Here is a 21,581-nt window from a genome sequence, read left to right on the forward strand (position 1 = left end):
TGTGCATTGGTGCCTGAGGAAATTTGAAGGACTTGAAGCCATCACAGGCTTGAATGGACTGTGGGAAGAATCTTCATAGAGAGTGCTACCTTTGAAAGATGTTATCAGCCTGCTCCAAGGCACAATGTATCATCATCTTTCTTTTCCCCAGTGCGGTATTTAGAAGTAAATTCTCACACAAAATATTTAACGCCAGTGGAGTTGTAGGAGACAGATGAGTATCAGAGTTGTAAGTTTAAACAAAATGACCTCCACAATGTTCTGACAGCAAAACTTTTTCCAGCCATTGATATTTTGCTATTGGAAAAGATCATATGCCAGGGTAACCGATCTGTGCTGCAACCTTGGGAGTCTGAATTCCCTCTCATGCTGTTTAATTTGGTGAAGTTGCTGTTCCTTTGAAGGAATGTTAGGAATATTACTGCACTGTTTGTTACGGGGTGTAATAATAATTATAATTAAGTATAATTAAGATATAATTGATATACAATTTATACATTAATGCTAATGCATTAATTGCTAGACATGCAGTCAAATCAAACCATTATTTTTCAGGTAAGTATGTAGGTTTAGAGGTTTGTAGTTTATATCTGTTTATAAAGCAATTATTGTAATCTTATGTGACCATAATGCTCAGCAGGAATGCTGAATACTCCCAGAACATTCTCTGTTTTCATCTTTTAATTTCCACTCATTCAAAAAGTCAATAAAATAGCTCTTTTATAGGGATTTATATGTAGCAGTATTTAAAATGTTAAATACTCTAGGTTTCAAACCTAGTATGTAGTGATAAACTACATAACTGGGCCTTTTAATTGCCTTTGGTAGAAATTCACTTTACTACTTCAGGTTTAGCAATTCCAATTGCATTGAGTGTTTGAGATTAATAAGTTATTGGAGATATTGTAAATGCTTTATTTAAGAGCTATTGCTGGTGGTAGAACTTGAAGTAAATTATCTTGACCTGGCTTTTATTCAGTATGCTATTGCTAACAAATATATGGCTTTTTTTCCCCCATTCTTGTCTTTGATAGTGCTATCATTCTGTAAGTAAATCCATGGAAGAGAAAGATTATAGGTACTTATTCTACAGATATATTTGCAAATGCACAATAGCATGTCTGGCTTTTTTTTCTGGTTTTGAGACAATGAATGAAAAAGCTAAGAAATGTCAGTAATTTACATAATTTCAAGACTGAATGTTTCTGCTTTTGCACAACAGGAGCTACATTTTGTGCTCTTAAAGTGGTATGCCAGATCAGATACAGTATGAGCTCTAATAATGCCACCTGAATGAAACTTTTTGAAGGATGAGATCAGATAAACTCAGCTAAAAAGGACAATGCAGACTTTTAACAAAGAGGAACAAGAATTTTTGAACTAATGTATTTTTGGGATACAGAGATATCTGTGTCGTGAAAGGGAACCAAAAATGGTTCTGCAGTCGATGAATCATGAGGATTGGGTAGAGCAGGTGACATAAGGTCACCCACAAAATCCCATTATGGTTTTGCATATACATGTAAATATGGAAAATATCTTTGTTTCTGTTCAAGGTGAGTATTCCCCCTATATGTGAGAGAGAAACTTTAAGGCTAGTCTAGAGGACCTTATCTGGGGACTTAAAACACTTGATGGCAAATAAAAGAAAATGGTCATCACAGTATCATAGAATGGTTTGTGTTGGAAGGGACCTTAAAGATCACCTAGTTCAAACTCCCCTGCCATGGCTAGTGATGCCTTCCATGAGATGAAGTTGCTCAAAGCACTATGCAACCTGACCTTGAACACTCAAGGAGGGGACATCCACAACTTTTCTGGGCAACCTGTTCCAGTGTCTCACCACCCTTGCAATATAGAAGTTCTTCCTAATAGCTAATCTAAACCTACCCTCCTTCAGTTTGAAAATGTTACCCCTGGTTTTATCACTACACTCCCTGATGAAAGAGTCCTTCCTCACATGTCCTGTAGGGCCCTTTTGAGTACTGAAAGGCTGTAATAAGGTCTCCCTGGAGCCTTCTCTTCTCCACGCTGAACAACCCCAACTCTCTCAGTGTGACTTCATAGGTGCTCCAGCCCCTGATTACCTTCCTAGCCCTCCTCTGGACCCACTTGAGCAAGTTCATGTCTTTCTTGCACTGAGGATTCCAGGGCTGGAGACAGTATTCCATGTGGAGTCTCATGAAAGCATAGTATAGGGGTAGAATCACTTTCCTTGAGCAGTAGCCACACTTCTTCTGGGGCAGCCCCGGATGTGATTGAGTTTCTGGGCCGCAAGTGCACATTGCCGGCTCATATTAATTTTTTCAGCCACAAACACACTGGAGTCCTCCCTGGCAGGGCTACTCACAATCCATTCATCATCTAGCCTGTATTTGAGCTTGGGATTGCCTTGACACAGGTTCCCACTCTTCTATTTCCCCTTTCATCCTCTGTTTTTTTTCATCTTCCCTTATCCCTTCGGTGAGAAAAATCAGGACCTGCCAGGGCAGGCTGGGTATCTCGGCAGACCAGCTGGTGCTCCCTGGCAGTCTCCTCCCTAGTGTAATAAGTCTCTTTCTGGGTCTTTTCCTTGTGCTATTTTCCTCTCTGGATTCTTCCATGAGTAGAAAAAAAAGGGAGGTATAGCTTTTTAGATGTGCCCTACTACACTGTGCTGGTGAGAAGAATTTTCTGAGTGATATTTCTTTGCTTACAGAAAACAAAAAAGTACTCATAATTCATGCTAGAAGCTACATAAGAGGATCTACAATTGGACTTAATCGTTTCTAAGGGTATACCTGTGTATTTTAAAAGTAATTAATCAAAGATACTTTAGGGTTTGGCTACTTTTATGATGTATTCTTGCATGTTTCCAGGTAGATTCAAGCAAGAGGTCTTTTCCAACCTTACTGATTCTATGATTCTGTGATTCTGTGAATATATTTAAAGAGAAACAAAAATAATTTATAATTGGGGTTAATTTTGTGACTGAATCATCCTGAAAAAGTCATCCCAAACCTGATTTTGGCCAAGGCTGTGCTGGCAGTACTTGCCCATGTGGAGTTACAGTATCACAGTATCACAGTATAACTTAGGTTGGAAAGGACCTCGAGGATCATCGAGTCCAACCTATCAATGCAGACCCCATGACTAGGCTTGACATGACTAGACATGACATGACTAGACTAGAGTTAGCATGTTTTTTGACCAAATTTGAACCCCAGCTAAATTTTATTTTCCATGATATGCCTGTTACTGTTCTTCATAAAAAATACATCTTTTATTTTCCTCTGCAGAGCAAAGTAAACACAACATGCAAATTTACAATGAGACTTGTCAGCAAACACATGAGATCATGTCTGAGCATAAACTTTCTATTACATTCAATTTACTGCTAGTGCAATAAAACTGTCCTCACATCAACTGGGGTTTTATTCTGCATCAGCTATAATATAACGCTATTAAATTGGAAGCATATACATTTTTGACTGTTCTTTATTCTTGAGTTATGAAAATTAGTTATACATGGCTTCATGCTTTGGCTTTCATATTCCAACAGTTAAGCAACAATTTAGTCAGGATAGTTTTTGGCATATAATTAATTTAGCTGAGGAAGCTGGGGTTGCTTAGCCTAGAGAAGAGGAGGCTCAGGGGAGACCTTATTGCTCTCTACAACTACCTGAAGGGAGGTTGCAGCCAGATGGGGGTGGGTCTCTTCTCTCAGGCAACCAGCACCAGAACAAGAGGACACAGTCTCAAGCTGTACCAGGGGAGGTTTAGGCTGGATGTTAGGAAGAAGTTCTTCATAGAAAGAGTGATTGCCCATTGGAATGTGCTGCCCAGGGAGGTGGTGGAGTCACCATCACTGAAGGTGTTTAGGAAGAGACTGGATGAGGCACTTGGTGCCATGGTTTAGTTGATTAGATGGTGTTGGGTGATGGGTTGGACTTGATGATCTCAAAGGTCTTTTCCAACCTGGTCTGGTCTGGTCTGGTCTGGTCTATTCTATTCTATTCTATTCTATTCTATTCTATTCTATTCTATTCTATTCTATTCTATTCTATATGGCTGTTTTGCAGCATCAAAAAATAGTATGTTTAATTGCAGTAAGGATATCTTAATTAAAATATGTGCGTATGGTGGGTGGAAATGTGAGGAAAAAGCCCTAACACTAGTTCCTCAATTTTGTTTGGAACTTAACCCAGTAGACAAAAAACAGAAATGAAAAAATCCTTTATGCATCCCCAAGATAAGGGAGAACCAAATTAGATAATGAAACTGCATTCATTTGAAAAATGAAAACTTCAAAACACCACCATTTTCCAGGGAGTTCAGTTTCTGGGTCCACAGTTTAGGAAATCAAGAGTCACCAGAGCTCAACTCTCACCCTGAAAATGAGCCACTGTCCCTTGCCCAGTTTGCTTTTCTTCAGTATAGAGATAGGATACAAGAGTGTAAAAAGTGGCTTCCTTGGGCAAAAAAAGTGTGTGTTCAGCCATAAAGATGACCTGGGGAGGGATCATTTTTTTTTTCATAGTTCTTTCTTCTAATTTTCAACATGAGAGTTTTCAATTCTTTCATTTTTAAGTACTTTTCCAACTGGAATTATTTGAATTTGCACAATGCATTACACTGTATCTACATACACAATACCATGCACTCTGTATGTAGCATATGGAATGCTCCACTTTAAAAGTCCTTACTGAATCAAAAAATGAATAGGATATTCATATATAGTGCATTTCATTTTGGTAGCAAGTACAAAAGTTTATTATTTAATTTGTATTCCGCTGATATTCAGAGACCTGCATCAGAGTGATGGCTGCATTATACAGACATGATCCTTGCCCCTCTAATACCTAAAAATGCTTTCCAATTTACATATATGCAAGTCTGAAAACCCAGAGATGTCTTCTACTTTTCATATATGCCAAGCTTGAAAATACATCTACTATTGGATAGGTGACCTGAACAGACTTTATCTTATCTGAGCCTTCTGTTTTTAATTTCTCATGGTCTGTTCTGTTATATGTAGGTTCATTAGACATGCTATGTGACTGACATCTTCCACAATTAGTGTTCATGTATAATTAGATGCAATGCTGACAAAGACTCTGTTGTTTTCTATAGTTTCAGAGAAAGGCCTTTTCCTTCTTTGTCACCAATCTGTTAAAACCATTGCATCATGGTCAGCTGTGGGACTGAAAATAATGTACAGCTATTAAACTGTTGCTTGCATATCATTAGCTCCACCATTTGGATTAATTTGGGGTTAACAGATCCAGTGGGTAGTTTGTAGGGCAATCCTCACCAGAAACGTAAAACATTCTGAGGCAGTGCTCTAGTAAAAGCATCTGGCTCAATTGCTTTCCCCTGCAAGTGTAATGTTTAGTGCTTGATTACCAGTAAAGTTTAATTACAAATTATATTGCTAATAGTTTGGGTTACATTGTCCTCTAGTGGCTCATATGGATAACTGCCCTGCTGCCAGACTCCTTCTGCCATGTGTTTTAAATCCTGTCATACTGTTTTCATACAAGTCTGATTCACCACTGATACAGCAGCCAAATAAAATCATAGAATCACAGAGGTTTTTTTGGTTGGAAAAGGCCTTTAAGATCATTGAGTCCAACCATTATCTACCTTTACCATGCTGCTAAACTATACTTGAATCTTACTGCCACCGTATCAATAGAGCAAGATGTGTCCTCCATCACTGCATATTGTCTGCTTAAGGAATACATATTTTAAATATGTTCAAAATAATAATAGAGAGTTGTGAGAAATTACTGTGTTTGATCAACAAATACATCCTGCTTACTGACAGTAATAAAGAGTAAATTCAGCATATGCTTTTTAAAATTAGGTTGAAGACTAGTTCCCTTCCATAAAGTGCACAGAGATCTCCTATGAAGGAAAAGAGAGCAGAGCACGACCTATGGCTATTCACACATAGACACTGATAAGGCCAGGCTTTTGCCCTATACACTCTGGGAAGATGATACCTCATGCTTTCTTCTGCTGTTTTCAGCAAAAGGAAAGGCAAAGACATGCTCTGACTGTTCAGAATTAATAAGAGAGGATTTTCAAAGTAGCATGCCTTGTACTCTTTCAGGGAAATAATATGTCAGGATTCAGTAAAAATTCTTTGCTCAGGCCCTCTATTTCTGGCCACCTTTTTTCTTCCTCTCTTTTCAGAGACTCCTTCCTTTCAACCAGCAGTGTGACTGTGTGCATTGGGTGGATGTCAGCTGATTGCTATTCATTCCCTGGGCTGATCATCCTCCAAACACCAAGAGAGTTGCAGAGTAGGGTAATTATACCTGACACAGTGGAGTCACGCATTTGGTGCTGTCCACGTACTGTCTCAGAATTGCACGTATGCCCACACCTATGAAGTGCTAATAATTGCCACAACTGAGAATGTGCTGACAGAAACAAAATGTATACAGGCAGCTCTGAGGTATAAAATGCCTTGATCTCATGAAACTGTCTGCAGTGCCATTCTTACAGTTCACTCAGAGATTTATTAGGCAGTGATGGATGTAGGAATAGTTGCAGAGTTACTTTTATCTAGAGTTCTGTGACTCTTCTGCCACTGGGGATATTTTAAACCAAAGGTGTGCCTTTGGTTAAGAATTCATGTAGGGTCTTTTTTTCTTAATTCACTGCCAGGAGAAGGAGTTCTAAACAAAAAGGCTTCATTTTTAAGTGTGCTTTTGTAACTCTTGCATCAAGGTTATAATTTTCCCCCATGCTTTGCAATGCTGTTTTCCAGGGGTTTCCAATTGTTTATTTAACTTAAGTGCTAAGCAAAATTCTGTTTATTCTCAATTCAGAATGTGTGGTTTTATACTGTTTAGAGCCCTCTAACTATGATTTCTCCTGTAATGGTTTTTTAAACATTTAACTTCACCAGGTAGCTATCGGGCCAGTAACTGTCCTCTCTCCACACTGAAATCTTTTACAGAAATCCATTAGTGCTTCCCAGGTGTGCTCTTTCTGACACCCAGCAGTGAGGTGGCATCATTAAGGTCACAGTAGTGCTTCCCGCCACCAGCTGCTGTGGCAATGTTCAGGTCCTTCCTGCAGGCAAGGAGATGTGACTGATTAGCTTGTTCCTATTTATCAGGAAAATGCAGGCTTCTCTTCAGAACTGAGGGGGAGCTTGCTCCTATTGACCGTGTTGATTGCCATTCTCTTCCAGTTGTATGTTAACTCCATCTTCCCATGGAGTGTTTCACATCCGAATCAAACTCAAGTCAGAGGTGGAATCCAATGGTAAAACTGATGCCTTGTGACCTATCTCCTAAGGCTGTCTGGGAACTATATATTCCAATGGGAAAATAAAAGTGTTGACCTTGTGTGTTCTCAGATTGCTGGGTGCATCCTGCTCAGCACAGCAATGCATTTGTCAGGTTTTTCATGAGCCTGGCAGGTCCCCCCACCTATCTGTGTGCCTCTAAATGTGCGCAGATATACTCGTGATGAGTGCACCTTGCTCAGTAACAGATCTTCACAGAACAGATGCCATTACTCGTTGCTTTTCATTATGGATGTAGAAAGCATCCTTCAGTGGAAAATGGGTGGTAATTTTATTTAAATCCAATTGTATCACAGAGCAATATAACTAAGGAGATGGCAAAGCCTTGCTAGGTTTTCCATTTCAATAAGCATCTGTTTTAACCGAACTTCCTTATCAGATGTTCTAATTACTGCCTTGCCAGCACACACCTGAAATTACTGCATGGCCTCAGATTAAAAGGTGATAGTCTTTTGATGTGAACTGCTAAATCTTTTCTATTTGAGGAATAATTCTTTGTTTGGCCTTTTCTAAAGCCTCTGTGCATGAACAGTAATGTACTTGCTTTTTCTCTCATCAGAATAACGAAATGGTGGAACTACAAAGGATACGAATGAAAGATGAAATTCGAGAGTACAAGTTTCGAGAGGCGAGACTCCTGCAGGACTACACTGAGCTTGAAGAAGAAAATATCACTTTACAGAAATTGGTGTCCACACTGAAACAGAATCAAGTAAGCATCAAAGGATTCCAGGCACTATGCTGAAAAATGAACACCTTTTCCACAAAGTTCCATAACATGATTCCGCAGAGCACTTTGATAGAAGTTTCTTACTATGGGTGGTTTTTGGTTGAGTTCTTGCTAAATGCTTACTCTAAAACAGTGTTATTGCCCATTTCTGACATATGAGGAGGCCCTTACCCCAGTTTTAGGAAAATCTTGTGGAATATTTCTTTGCAGAACTTTGTAATAGCAAAGTAACTATTAAAATAGATGAAATTGCATCTTTTTGCTTCCTGCCTTTTATCTCTCCCTCCCTGCATGCTGAACTCAATGCCCAGTGACAAAGTTCAGCTTTCACTTCCTCTCAGTTTGTTTCTTGTATTTCCTTTCATTTTCTGAAATGGAGAAAAGAGGAAATAATCTGTTTCCCACTCTCCTTTTTTTTGTACTTCCTATGCTTTCCTGTACCAATGTTGCTGTCCTCTCAGCCATGCTAACCTGCAAGTTTGTCAAGTTTCAGAAATAGGTGAAGAGATGTCAGATGGTCCTAGTTTTGTTTTGTTTTCCTCATTACAGCAATTTGCAGCTGTAGTACTGAATGCACCCCCAAGGAATCACCCCACTGCATCCAGACAGAAGTAGTTGTTGGGTCTGTTCTCTCCCACTTACAAAAAACACAGCTTCCTTTGCTGCTGGATCAATCTATCCATCCATCTATCTATCTATCTATCTATCTATCTATCTATCTATCTATCTATCTATCTATCTATCCATCTATCTATCTACTGCTGATGAAGCAATCAAGAGCACAATAGTACTTTAAATTGAACAAATGAGAATTGTTATAATTTCAGAAGAGTTAATTTGCAGTGATCAATATTTAAGTATCCAGGCTGGATATTCTGCCTTTTACACACTGTCCAGGCTAGTTAACACTATATGGCCTGTATACCTCCATTTCTGTAACTGCTAACAGGTGGACCTGCCCCTCCAGTCAGAAAAGATAAACAAGTTCCTAAATGTAGATTTGAAAATATAATGTATTTTCCTTTTCTGTTTAAGAATTACCAGTATGAATAGCTTAACAAAATCTGCACCTCAGTGTGGGGTGGGGAGCTTGTCCTCTGAAGGAGGAGACAGACTAGTGAGTTCCTCCAAGCCTGGCAAGGCTGTACAAGGTCACTGGAGGACATGCTTCAGGCAGAACAACAGGTTGCCAAGTGCTCCAAAATGTCATCTCCAACACACTCTTCAAGGACTGTGTAGCTGGATAAGCTGTTAACTACATTTATCTGGAAATTAAAAAATCTGTAACAATTTTGGGCATCTTAGAGCTTAAAATGATTGTATGAATGGTTTGCTGTTTAAATTTTTAACTTAAATGCTTCTTGAATGATAAAGTGTCCTGCATGACACAGAGAAGAGAGTTGAGGCTCTTCAAACACTTTTGTACCTCCCATCCATGCTGTTGAAAATGACTAAGACACAAAGATACTTGAGAGTATCTGTGCCTCAGTGAGTTTACATCTGGTAAGAATTTAGATATGAAGTCATTTTCAGACTGCTTGCAATTAATAAATCAGACTTCATTAACCTGAGATCTATAAATATCTGATATACCAGCATTGCTTATGGCAATTCATAATAAATTTATAATTAGCCAGACACTACGCAGCCTTCATCCCATGAAATACTTTGTTTATCCTCCTAAGTTACTCAGAAAAGGGTGTTGTACTTTTTGATTCTCACATGCTGAAAAAGTGAGCAGTGCAATATTTAACTGTGGAAGCTCCACTTGCATTTTCTGTGCAGCCAGTTGTTTGCATCTACAGGCAGCATCTGCTATTTCAGATGGTAGTTTCTGTAACACCTCTTTCAACACGGCTGATAAATGGCAGGTTTTTCATGACTTAAGTTTTAGTATTATGAATCTTCTCTGTCTTGTCTAATTCAGGTTGAATATGAAGGCTTAAAGCATGAGATTAAACGGTTTGAGGAGGAGACAGTGTTACTTAATAGTCAGCTAGAAGATGCCATTCGACTGAAGGAGATTGCTGAGCATCAGCTGGAGGAAGCTCTGGAAACACTAAAAAATGAAAGGGAGCAAAAGAACAATCTGAGAAAGGAACTCTCCCAGTATATCAACCTCAGTGATAGTATGTATAATAACCATATTAATATATCAGTAGATGGATTGAAGTTTGCAGAGGATGGGGGTGAGCCCAACAATGATGACAAAATGAATGGACATATCCACGGGCCGCTTGTGAAACTCAATGGTGACTACCGAACTCCGACGGGTAGGAAAGGAGAATCTCTGCATCCTGTCTCTGACCTCTTCAGTGAGCTCAACATATCAGAAATACAGAAACTGAAGCAGCAACTTATGCAGGTAAGAGCTGAATTTAATCTCCTGTAGTGTTTTGACACGCATTCTACAGACCCTAGTGCCAACTTTTGTAAAGATGTGCTTGACCATGTATGTCCTGCTCTCAGACTTCTTTCTTCATATCTAGATTTTGCTAGAAGTACCCCTAGAAAATAGAAAATCTGTCTGTGAAAAGTCAGTGTGATCTGAGCAGATGTTTATCAGGAAGAAGAGGAAGGGACCTTGTTGCTGTGGTTGCAGATGGCTAGATTGCTTCTTCCTAGTGTAATGATGGGAAATATCCCTCAGCTTGCAAGTGGAATAAATTACTTTTCAGTATGACCAAAGATATCTGTATTTTAGTGAGTTTTTTTCCAGACAGATTTGATTGTGCTCCCTTGCAAGTCAGAGGGAGTTTGCCATTAAATTCAGTTTGAACAAGGTTTGGCATGCTGTCAAAAGAGAACAAAAGGAGAGGAGCGCTCCTCTTAATAACTGTGCACTCGGAGAGCATGTGGCATATGAGATGTCACAGAGTGCCCTTGTCCATGTTGGCAGTCCTGGCGGATGTGCAGGCTGCAGGGGGTGCCTTGGGGACCATACAGCGAATGTTTGTTCTCTATTCATCTGAGATCAGCCCAGGCAGAACCAGAATAGGAACCTGGGATGCAAGCCAGATCAAAACTTAAGCTGCCAACCCCAAAGCTGACGTCATCTTAGAAGGGGTACAATGCCACACAGAGCAAGAGTCCCACTGCCCAAGTTGCTGAACATCTTCCCTACCACAAAAGCTTGAAAAGTTTTGGCACCACGAAGGAAACATCCAGCATTTTCTAGCGACAGGCTTCCAAAAAACTGCCATCTACAGGGAGTAAATGTCACTCTTTTACTGCTTAAAATGTAAAAGCCAATTTGGAAGTAGAGCAAACCCAATTTTCAGTGCTTGCTAGAGAACAATAAATCCCTGCGTGGTCTGTCCTATATTTGCTGAAAAGTTAATTGTTTTATTTACTTCATTGCCAAACTCACTGTGGGAAGTTTTGATCTGAGCTGTGACATGGCAAACACTGATGACACCTAGGGCTTTGCATGAATAACGTGGATGCAAGGCATACGTAATTTCAGGGGGAAAACTTGAAATATAGAATTTTCTTTATGTGAAAAATCCTGTCAAATTTTGCCAATAATTAAAAGGTAAACAGTGCACCTATATTGTGTAGATATGCATATGTATGTGCACATTTATGTACAGAATATATGCACATATGTATTACATGCAGCTTTTAATTTAGTTCAGAAATACAATGTTAAAAATTAAAAGGCATAGATTTAGAGGAAATGCTATAGAATAGAATAGAATAGAATAGAATAAACCAGGTTGGAAAAGACCTTTGAGATCATCGAGTCCAACCTATCATCCAACACCATCTAATCAACTAAACCATGGCACCAAGCACCCCATCCAGTCTCTTCCTGAACACCTCCAGTGATGGTGACTCCACCACCTCCCTGGGCAGCACATTCCAATGGACAATCACTCTCTCTATGAAGAATTTCTTCCTAACATCCAGCCTCAACCTCCCCTGGCACAGCTTGAGACTGTGTCCTCTTGTTCTGGTGCTGGCTGCCCAGGAGAAGAGACCAACCTCCACCTGGCTACAACCTCCCTTCAGGTAGTTGTAGACAGCAAGAATGTCTCTTCTGAGTCTACTCTACTCTAGGCTAAGCAACCTCAGCTCCCGCAGCCTCTCCTCATAGGGTTTCTGCTCCAAACCCCTCCCCAGCTTTGTTGCCCTTCTCTGGACACGTTCCAGCAAGACAGCATCTTTCCTAAACTGAGGGGGTCCAGAACTGGACACAGTACTCAAGGTATGGCCTAACCAGTGCTGAGTACAGGGGCAGAATGACCTCCCTGCTCCAACATGCTTTGGCATGTTAAGATTTTAAAACACACTGTAATGATGTCAACCATAATTTAGAATGAAATTTATGCAATGTAGATTTGGAGTAAAAACTTCTTGGAAATTAGAACACAAAATAAATTGTTTGGGGTATGTTTTGTCTTGATTTAATTAAATTAAATATTGAGCTTGATGAATCAGCAAACTTCTACTTGAAAGATACTGCAACTGTTTTTATAAGCTCTAATTTAAAATCTTATTTATTTTACATATCTTAAACAAAGGGACAGCCTTCTGACAGTCACTAGTGAGGATCTTAGAACCCTAGAAAAATAAATGGCCACAATGTTTTTCAGTGCTGGGCCCCAGCACCCTCATGCCCATAGTCTCCACTATTGCTTGGCATTCTGATCCTGTTAAAAGCTTTTAGGTTTAAAAAGAAAGACTACACCTAGCTGGAAACCTGATTTGTTTAGACACTCAAGAGGCTTGCTGCAAAATGCCGATGTGAACATTTTATAAAGTGATCATCTTCCCTGTTGAGTTGTATCAGCTCACCTTGGGTCATGCAAAATAAATGTGAAAAATTCCTCCAAAAATTTCCCTCATAGTAGTTGGGATATTTAATGACAAAAGGTCTTCAGCAAAATGGGGTTTCTGTTTTTTTCTTTCCCTCCTTCTTTTCCATGTGGTATTCATTCAACTGTATCTCAGTATTTGGTATGTGATCCTCTTGTTTTCTCTGAAGAGGCTGTACTATGACAGTTGCTGAAGAAACTGATCCTCTCTTGGGAACTATTTTTATGTCTGTAGGAAAGAAGTCTCCTTTCTTGAGTGAAGCAAGCTTCAGATTTGCCATTTTGCACGTGTGGCAAATTTTTTCACTCCTCGGTCTCAAAATGAAGCCCCCTCTAAAACAGTCAGTAAGGCAGATATAATGTCTTCTGCACCTTTAAGATGCTGCTGCTCCACAATCTGTGCTGGTACCCAGGAGAGACTTAATTGTAACTGTTCCCTTTCCATCTTTTAAATCCGCTTGGTAACAAATGTCTTGCTGAAAATTCTGCTATTCTGAGGTTTTCTCGGAAAAGCTCAAAGCTTTCTGCTTTTCCTTCATGTTTGCTGTCCAGAGGGAAGAATTCTCTATCTTCTCTTTAAAGCCTAGGACTCCTTTTTTCCTTTCATGGTGATGCTTTCCCTGTTCCTGAGTCAGCACTGTATTTGGAAAACTTAGATTCAGTTCTCATAAAAAACAAAGAGAAAATAAGTAAGTGCAGCCCACTTTCTGATAGTCTTCTCCGGCTGCCAGGTACTCTCTGACAAATATGACAGAGCTGAGATTCAAGGTTCTTGAGCTGAATTTCCCTCTTAATTTTATCTAGTCCCCACTAGGAATTGTTCACTGATGTTCTAGCATTATAAGAAAAAGGAAAGAAGGGATAAATAGCAATGGTAAAATTGGTTTTTAATAATTGAAAACTGTAGAGCAAAGTGGGAAGGAACTCTCCTCTAACTGAAATCTTTGAAGGGAAGGATGCATCCCAAAATAGGCACATCTAGTTCTGAATTGCTTTTATTTTCATTTCAAGATGATAATGATCCTTAATGCAGCTACTAATTTCAGTGTAAAAAAAAAAGCAAGCTCCACCAACTGGACTGAGAAATAACTGCAATCCCCAAAAGTTTGCTGTAGGTGGAAATAAGAGTACACTGTTGTCTAGAACAAGAACTATAGTTCCCTTCCTTGGAAACAGCAGAGTCATTAATATGTAGAAGGTATGCTTAGGGCTGAGTTGGAACTTTGGGCTTTTTTCCTTAAAAGTAGGATAAGTTTAAACAGAAGTAGATAGGTTAATGCACAATTACTGGATCAGAATGTGTAAGATGTAGTAAATCTGTGTATTTAATTTTATCTGCTCTCCACAATGGCATATGGGTTTTAGAAGTGTTTGGTTTGGGTTTTTCTTTTTTTTCTTTTTCTGGAAAGAATCCTATTTGAAAGAAGTTTCCAGGACACACTTATGTTCAGAAGAGAAATTATCATAATGATCCCAATTAGCTCTGTTATAGTTTTCCTTCTGGCACGATCGATGATGTCTAATTTAAGCAGACACTAAAACACTGTGCTGCTTTAACATCAAGTTGTTTTCTTGAAGGAAAGGCCTTCTGGCTGTAAGCTCTATTTTTGTTTGAACATGAGTGCAATCTACAGTTAATTACCTATTTTGGTGTGAACATGCCCACAGTGATCCATACAGCTTAAAAAGCCAACTGCCTTTGGTGCGTAATGGATGCATCTTTACTACCTACATGATTTATTTTTGTTCTCATAAGTAGTTCACCTTATCAGCCTGAAGGAAGAAATACTTTCATATATGATGAGAGTAACACAAGTAACACCTGAGCTTGTTAGACCAGGTGGTAACAACCAGAGTTGTGTTGACAGTTTTTGGGGTAGCAGACCTGGGGCAAACTGCTTGATGGAAAGAAAAAAAAAACCAGGAAAGCTAGTGAAGAGGCTGGTGGGTCAATCTCTGAGGCTGCTCAAGTCAGGTCTGACTGAGAAATCTGTGGATAGTTGTTACATGTTAAGAAACACTTGACAAAGGGGGACATTTCCCTGTTTTGGATTTTCTCAATAACCATGGGTAAGCATAGAGGATGAGCAGTAAGAGGAGTGGCTGACAGTAGGAAGCAGCAACAGGAGAACACAGGAGAACAGGAGAACAGGAGAAAAGTACCAATATACTCCTAGTACTCAGCAGTCCTCTTCTGCACAGACTATGAAGTGCCTGAAATGGAGCACCCTATATATATATATGAAGACAGAATTTTCCTGGATCACAAAATAAAGATGAAATTTGGCCCAGAGTTTTCAATTTGGCCCTGGGTTGTGTGGTTTTGCTGTTGTTGTTGGTTTTGGTTGGTTGGTTTGGGGTTTTTTTGTTTGTTTATTTTAATAAGTCACCTGTACACAAGAAAACTAGGCTGATTTCTTTTTTAAGGTGTCTTTAATGTGACCTCTCTTTTTATTCTTGCAGTTTTTGCCTGCAGTTGGTTGCAGGTTCTAATGTTTTGAAAGCCTGTCTGTAAAACCAGAGTACCATCATACGCTTTAGTGGCTTAATATTTCTGAGCAGCAACCACTAACCAAACACCCTGTTATGATATGAGTCTGAAGCACTGCTTGTAACTTTTTGTGAGATGGAATTAATGCCTTCTTGGTCTCTAAAAGGCTTTTCTTTTCCTTCAGTAAGATCTGTGGTGGCCAATTTGACTATCTTCAAGTAGTACATGGGGGAATACTGATAGGGAATGAAAGTTAATTTTAAAAGGGTTTTTCAGAACTGACAGCTTTAAATTCTCTGAATTAGTAATTCAGGCACTCATAAAGGGAATGCAGAGTGTGCCGTCTGCACTGCCTGTGTAAACACAAGGCTGAAAGACTGCAATCATGGGAAAGAGAGTGCAGTAGATCTAGTAGGCTCAGGATCCCACTACAAAAGCCAGAAAGCAAGAAGGATCCCATCTCCTTGTGCCTTCCTCTACTTCCCAATTTACAACTCAGAACAGGACAAAGGCATAAACCAAGTTGGAGTACTACATTTATAACTTGAAATTGGGAATGTTTCAGGGTCGTTAGCATGAGAAGCAAATGTCAGAGCAGATCAAGCTTAATGTTTTTTCTTGCTCACTTGATTTAAGATGCTGAGCATTAAATCTTCTAGAGTCTTCCTCCACAACATCTTCTGCTATGCACCATACATGTTTCTCTGTGTGTGTTCAGAAAGGAACTTACGAGGTCAGAACCATGTTTGTCACAAATCCTGCTTTTTCTGCCTTACCCTTAAAAGGACTTATAGTCCACAAGGGAGATGGGGAGTCATGGGAGGTTATCCCACACAGCAGGTTATTTAATCCAATCCATGGAAAAGTATACAGCCATTTGTTTACTGTATTTGAATTCAGTAATCAAGCCTTCAGGAAAGTTTGCAACAGTCAAAAGATGTCAGTCAAAATAAATATTGTGAAGGGTTGGTAGAGATATTCATGGGAGATGTAAATTGAAACTCCATTGAGAAATGTGTATGTACCAGTGGCATGGCTCATAGCTGACAGTGATGCAGTTCATATGCTCATGGAACGTATGTTGTAATAAATTGTATATCATTACTCTAACCAGCTAGGAACTTGATGTTTTGGCTATGTGACACTGCAAATTGTAACAGGCTGACTTCATAACCCTTTGAGAGTTACATGCATCTCTTTGAGAATTTTATGGTTTAGGTGTATGCAGAGTGGGGGAGTGGAATTGATGAATTTGTTTGCAGAGCTTGGTGGTCAGCAAAGGTAGAATGAGATCCTGGGTCACTTACTTTGACTCTGTTGCAGGTGGAAAGAGAGAAAGCCATTCTCCTGGCCAACCTGCAGGAGTCTCAGACGCAGCTGGAGCACACCAAGGGAGCCCTGACTGAGCAACATGAGCGAGTCCACAGGCTCACCGAGCATGTCAATGCTATGAGGGGGTTGCAGAGCAACAAGGAACTGAAAGCTGAGCTTGATGGTGAGAAAGGCCGAGACCCCAGTGAGGAAGCACATGACTATGAAGTAGACATCAACGGCTTGGAGATCCTAGAATGTAAATACAAAGTAGCTGTTACTGAGGTTATAGACCTTAAAGCAGAAATCAAAGCCTTAAAGGAGAAATATAATAAATATGTTGAAAACTACACTGAAGAGAAGGCCAAGTATGAGAGCAGAATCCAGACGTATGATGAGCAGGTGACAAGCCTGGAGAAATCAACCAAGGAGAGCCAGGAAAAGATGGTCCACATGGAAAAAGAACTGCAAAGGATGACAAGCATAGCAAATGAAAACCATAATACCCTCAACACCGCCCAAGATGAGCTGGTGACGTTTAGTGAGGAGCTGGCTCAGCTCTACCATCATGTCTGCCTGTGCAACAATGAAACACCAAACAGGGTCATGTTGGACTATTACAGGCAAAGCAGAGTCACCCGCAGTGGGAGCCTGAAAGGACCAGATGACCCTCGAGGTCTCCTTTCCCCACGGCTCGCGAGAAGGGGGGTGGCATCACCTGTAGAAGCCAGGACCCCAACCGAGCAGGTGACAAAAGAGGCCACAGAGCCTGGCAAGGAACAGAGCCCGACAAAAACACCTACCATTTCTCCTGTCATCACAGCCCCTCCTTCTTCCCCTGTCTCTGACACCAGTGACATCCGCAAAGAGCCGATGAACATCTACAACCTCAATGCCATCATAAGGGACCAAATCAAGCACTTGCAGAAGGCTGTTGATCGGTCGCTGCAGCTGTCACGCCAGCGTGCTGCAGCTCGGGAGCTGGCTCCCATGATCGATAAAGACAAGGAGGCCTTAATGGAAGAGATACTGAAACTGAAATCACTCCTGAGTACAAAGCGGGAACAGATTGCAACCCTGAGAGCAGTGCTGAAAGCCAACAAGCAGGTAAGTTGCTACTAAAGCAGTCAGCCGGGAATGTCTCTTATTTATACAGGTCACTTGCAAGCTTTCCCAGGAGTACTTCAGAGAAGAGATTTTACTCACAGGTTATTTAACCTTTCACTCAATCATGGTGAGGGCAGACCTTTCTTCCCTCCCTCTCTGCTTCTTTTTAAGCCCTTTAGCTCTGCTTTTCTCAGCACCCACCATTCATCAAGGGTAAATACAGAAAAGCCTTTCCTCTGGAGCAAGGCAAAAGCAGAGGGGCAGGGAGGTATCAGCTGCCACCCAGTCTGATGCACAGGCATGTTGATAGTGTTATTGCAAAACTACAAAATGCCAATCCTGGAAAACAAAACAGGATGTGCATGGAGAGGCTCTCAGGGCTATGCTCACCCCTTGCCACGGCAGGTACTGCTGGAGTGGAGGGGAGGACAAGTGTGGGGGAGACCACCCAGTCCAGCACTTTGGCAGCTGCAGGTGGCCCTGCTGGTGGGATGTATGGAGCAGATGCTGCAAACAACCCATTGCATTCTTCTTGGCTGCTGGTGCACTGCGCAGGCTGCAAAGTTCAATTACCCCCAGAAAATTTAAGGGAATTAAAAATAAATGTTACAAAAGATTAAACAGTCCTCAGGAAGAGAATGGCAGGTGTAAGAGTGGGACTGGTGCCTTTGGACTGTACAGAAACTGGGTATTTGTTTGATAAGATAGCAGGTCTTGAGATCTTTTTTTAAACGTTTTTTCTTTCTAGTTAGAAATAATTTATCTTGCCATTGTCATGTTTTTAATGCTTTAAGAAATAAAATCGGGGTTTCCTTAAAAAAAAACCCAACAAAACACCACAAAGAAAAAGGACAACATCAGTACATGGTAAAGCTGACTCAAACAGTAATTGAAATGTTTATTTTGAGACAGGGTTTGTTATAAAGCTTTACTTTAAACATTAAAAAACCCTTGAATTATTACTTCAAAAAAAGTAAATTCCACAGCTCAAAAAAATTATTATCAAACCATTTTGATTTTGATTTTTCAGCAATGCAAACAAGCTTTGCTGAAAATGCCCAAAGAGGACCGTATCATAGCATGCTGTCCAAGAACACTGTCACATGTTTTTGCATAGTGTATCCTCCTGAGCCCTTTGTATCCGTTAGATTACAGGTCTGTGAACACTTAGTGCTAAATTTAAGCATGCAAATAGTTTCATTTACTTTGGTGCATCAGCTTATGCCCAGAAATAAATCCGAATGCAGGTGGCTGCAGCAGCAGCAGAATTGTCATTCCAGATTGCCTGGGACTTTCCTCATCTAAAAACAGCAGCACAGTGATCACCAGAGTGGGGCACGAGTCCTGGTTAGCAGCTTGGGATACTACTAGCTCATGACAGGATGAGATTTTAGTGTTAAAATTCCCAGTAGTCAAGTAATCTGAAATTACAGTTTCAAGTTTAAATGATTCTTGGTTCTGCAGCTGCATTTCTGGAGTAATGAGGATTTTCAAACTGCAGCAATATTTTGATGTATGTTGTGTCTTTTATAGCATTTCACCCCTTCCAATACAACACATTAAATATTAATTCAAGTAATTAAATACCACCTCTATCCCAGCAATCATAGCACTGAGCAATTTCAACTGGATTTTCCATGTAATTAAGATGTAATTGAGGTGCATGGATTTAGATCCAGAATTAAATATTTTTTTTCCATTAGCATAGAGCTGTCATTTGTTTTCTCATACTACCACAGAATCTAGCTCAAGCTTGCTCTTTCATTACTGTCAGAAATAAAGCGTGAGCCTAAAGCGTGCTCACTGAAGTGGGAAAGATGGATTTGCTGAGTAAGAAGGTGTTATTAATTAAACATTTATTGGATAACAGCATAGACATTTTTAATTGTACAGCTGAATATAGAATCTTGCAGTACTGTTCATGCAAACCAAATACTGACACCCTGAAACTTGTAGCTTAAAAGCCATAGTAATATAAAAGGGAATGGGAAATTTCAACTTACAGGGGCATGTGGGGGACATAACAAGCTTTATTAATGTGGCAATACTACCAGCCTCAACTGATGGGTGTATCTCAGCACCTAAAAGTACATAGTGAGTCAAGATTCATCTCCTTGAATTCTTCACCTTCCAAACAGTAAGTTTCTAAGCAGCAATTGGCTGGGGATATTTTTGAAACTCTTATGGGTTTCATTTCAGATGAGCCTACAGAGGACATCTGGTTCAATTATTCACATATGCTCCAGAATCACAAGAGACAGAATTCTGATTTATTACAAACCTTCCTCAAGCCCTGACAAAGCTGTTATCAATATGAAACGATGTGTTTTCATCACTTACATAGCATGGAAAGACACTGCTGATACCCGAGGTACCAGGGAAGAGCTGCAGCAGGTGCTTGCAAGAGGAAAGCCTGAAGCTAGTGGGTGCTGGACACCCTGGCCTCTCCTCAGCCCCTGCAGGGTCCATGTGGTATCTCGTGCATTGCAGCAAGGCTACTACGATTTGTTAACGCTCCAGAGACACTGCAGATGAAGCTTTTATACTTGGAGTAATATGGGAAAGCAAGATGGGCACGACCAAGTGCGCTGTAAAGATGGTAGGACCTGCCCTTCCTAGAGCGTGCTGCCATTCAGATCCAGGAGGAAACCCCAGGCAGAACCAGGGTCCTGCATCTCCGATTCTGGGTTGTGTTTCTCTGGTGAAGTCCCACCATTTTCCAGGGAAGCACGGGTGCTATCTAGTGGCCATTAGGAGTATTGCAACAGCTGATTAAACCAGACTTGTAACGTTTTTCTGGCAGCACTCTTTGCCACAGCGCTTCATTTTCTCTATGTTGTTTTATGGAAAACTCTAATAGGAATTAAAAAAAAATAAGCTTGAAGATTTGACACAGTCCTTCCTCTGTTTCCTTTATTCACTAAATAAATTATATGTCTAAGTTATTTTTTCATTTTGAAGTGTTACCTGTCCACTGATATCCAGACTAAACTATATGCAATATGTAATCCCACTGCTGGAACAATTTAACAATAACTCTAGCATTCGGTGCCACATATATTTAACTCAGTTTTGCTCCTAAACAAAGGAAACTCTTTACATTAATTCTGTATACAAAGATGAGATATGATAGCTTAAGGGACATGGGGCTGTAACATCTGAATCCCTGCCTCAGGAGCAAAACAGCACTCAGTTTGAGCTATAGAGTTTCCCTGTGCTCTCATAAATTGCTTCTGCATCATTAATGACCTGAAAATTCTTAAATAAATCTGATTTAGTCATAGCTATTAAATAGGAATTTGTTCTCTGATGCAGTATTTCCCAAGTTTCCCTTCACAAAAGTAGTTTTATTAAACATAGTTAATCCACCTTCTCCATGTTAATTTATGAATCTACATTTTTTTTTCCTCATGGCTGAAAACAGCTAGAAAGCTGACAGCTTCTGCTTTATCCTGTCAAAGTGTAGGATACCCAGGGAGGTGGTTGAGTCCTCAATCCTGGATGTGTTTAAAAGTGGTTTGGATGTGGTGTTTGGGGATATGGTTTAGGGGTGAACCTTGTAGAGTAGGGTTCTGAGTTGGAATTGGTGATCCTGAGGGTCTTTTCCAACCTGATGTTTATGTGATTCTGTGATTATAACCAAAGCACATATCAGCAAGGTTGAGAAAAGCTGCATTTATTTGAATATATCTCTAAGTGCTTGATTTCTGCCCCCCACCCCAATGTGTATTGCTGATGATTTTGGATTTGGCATGGAAAACCCAACTATTTTAAATGTCAGATAGTTACTAGTGGCTTAAAAAAAATCTGTCAATG

At 40.1% G+C, this 21,581-nt stretch overlaps 1 protein-coding gene across 8 annotated transcripts in view; it reads left to right on the top strand.

The window, feature by feature from the left end:
* The window catches only part of BICD1 (BICD cargo adaptor 1), a 159,526-nt gene that overhangs the window by 106,268 nt on the left and 31,677 nt on the right, over positions 1-21,581 (top strand). For all 8 annotated transcript variants that reach the window (XM_068142144.1, XM_068142146.1, XM_068142137.1 and 5 more), the window contains exons 3-5: positions 7,866-8,018; positions 9,964-10,401; positions 16,671-17,765. In XM_068142144.1, the coding sequence (XP_067998245.1) occupies positions 7,866-8,018; positions 9,964-10,401; positions 16,671-17,765 (1,686 nt within the window). The remainder of the gene's footprint in view (positions 1-7,865; positions 8,019-9,963; positions 10,402-16,670; positions 17,766-21,581) is intronic.

The sequence above is a fragment of the Melanerpes formicivorus genome, unplaced genomic scaffold, assembly GCF_026170545.1.
Source record: "Melanerpes formicivorus ecotype bairdi unplaced genomic scaffold, bMelFor1.0.p_v2 SCAF_8, whole genome shotgun sequence".
Lineage (NCBI taxonomy): Eukaryota > Metazoa > Chordata > Aves > Piciformes > Picidae > Melanerpes > Melanerpes formicivorus.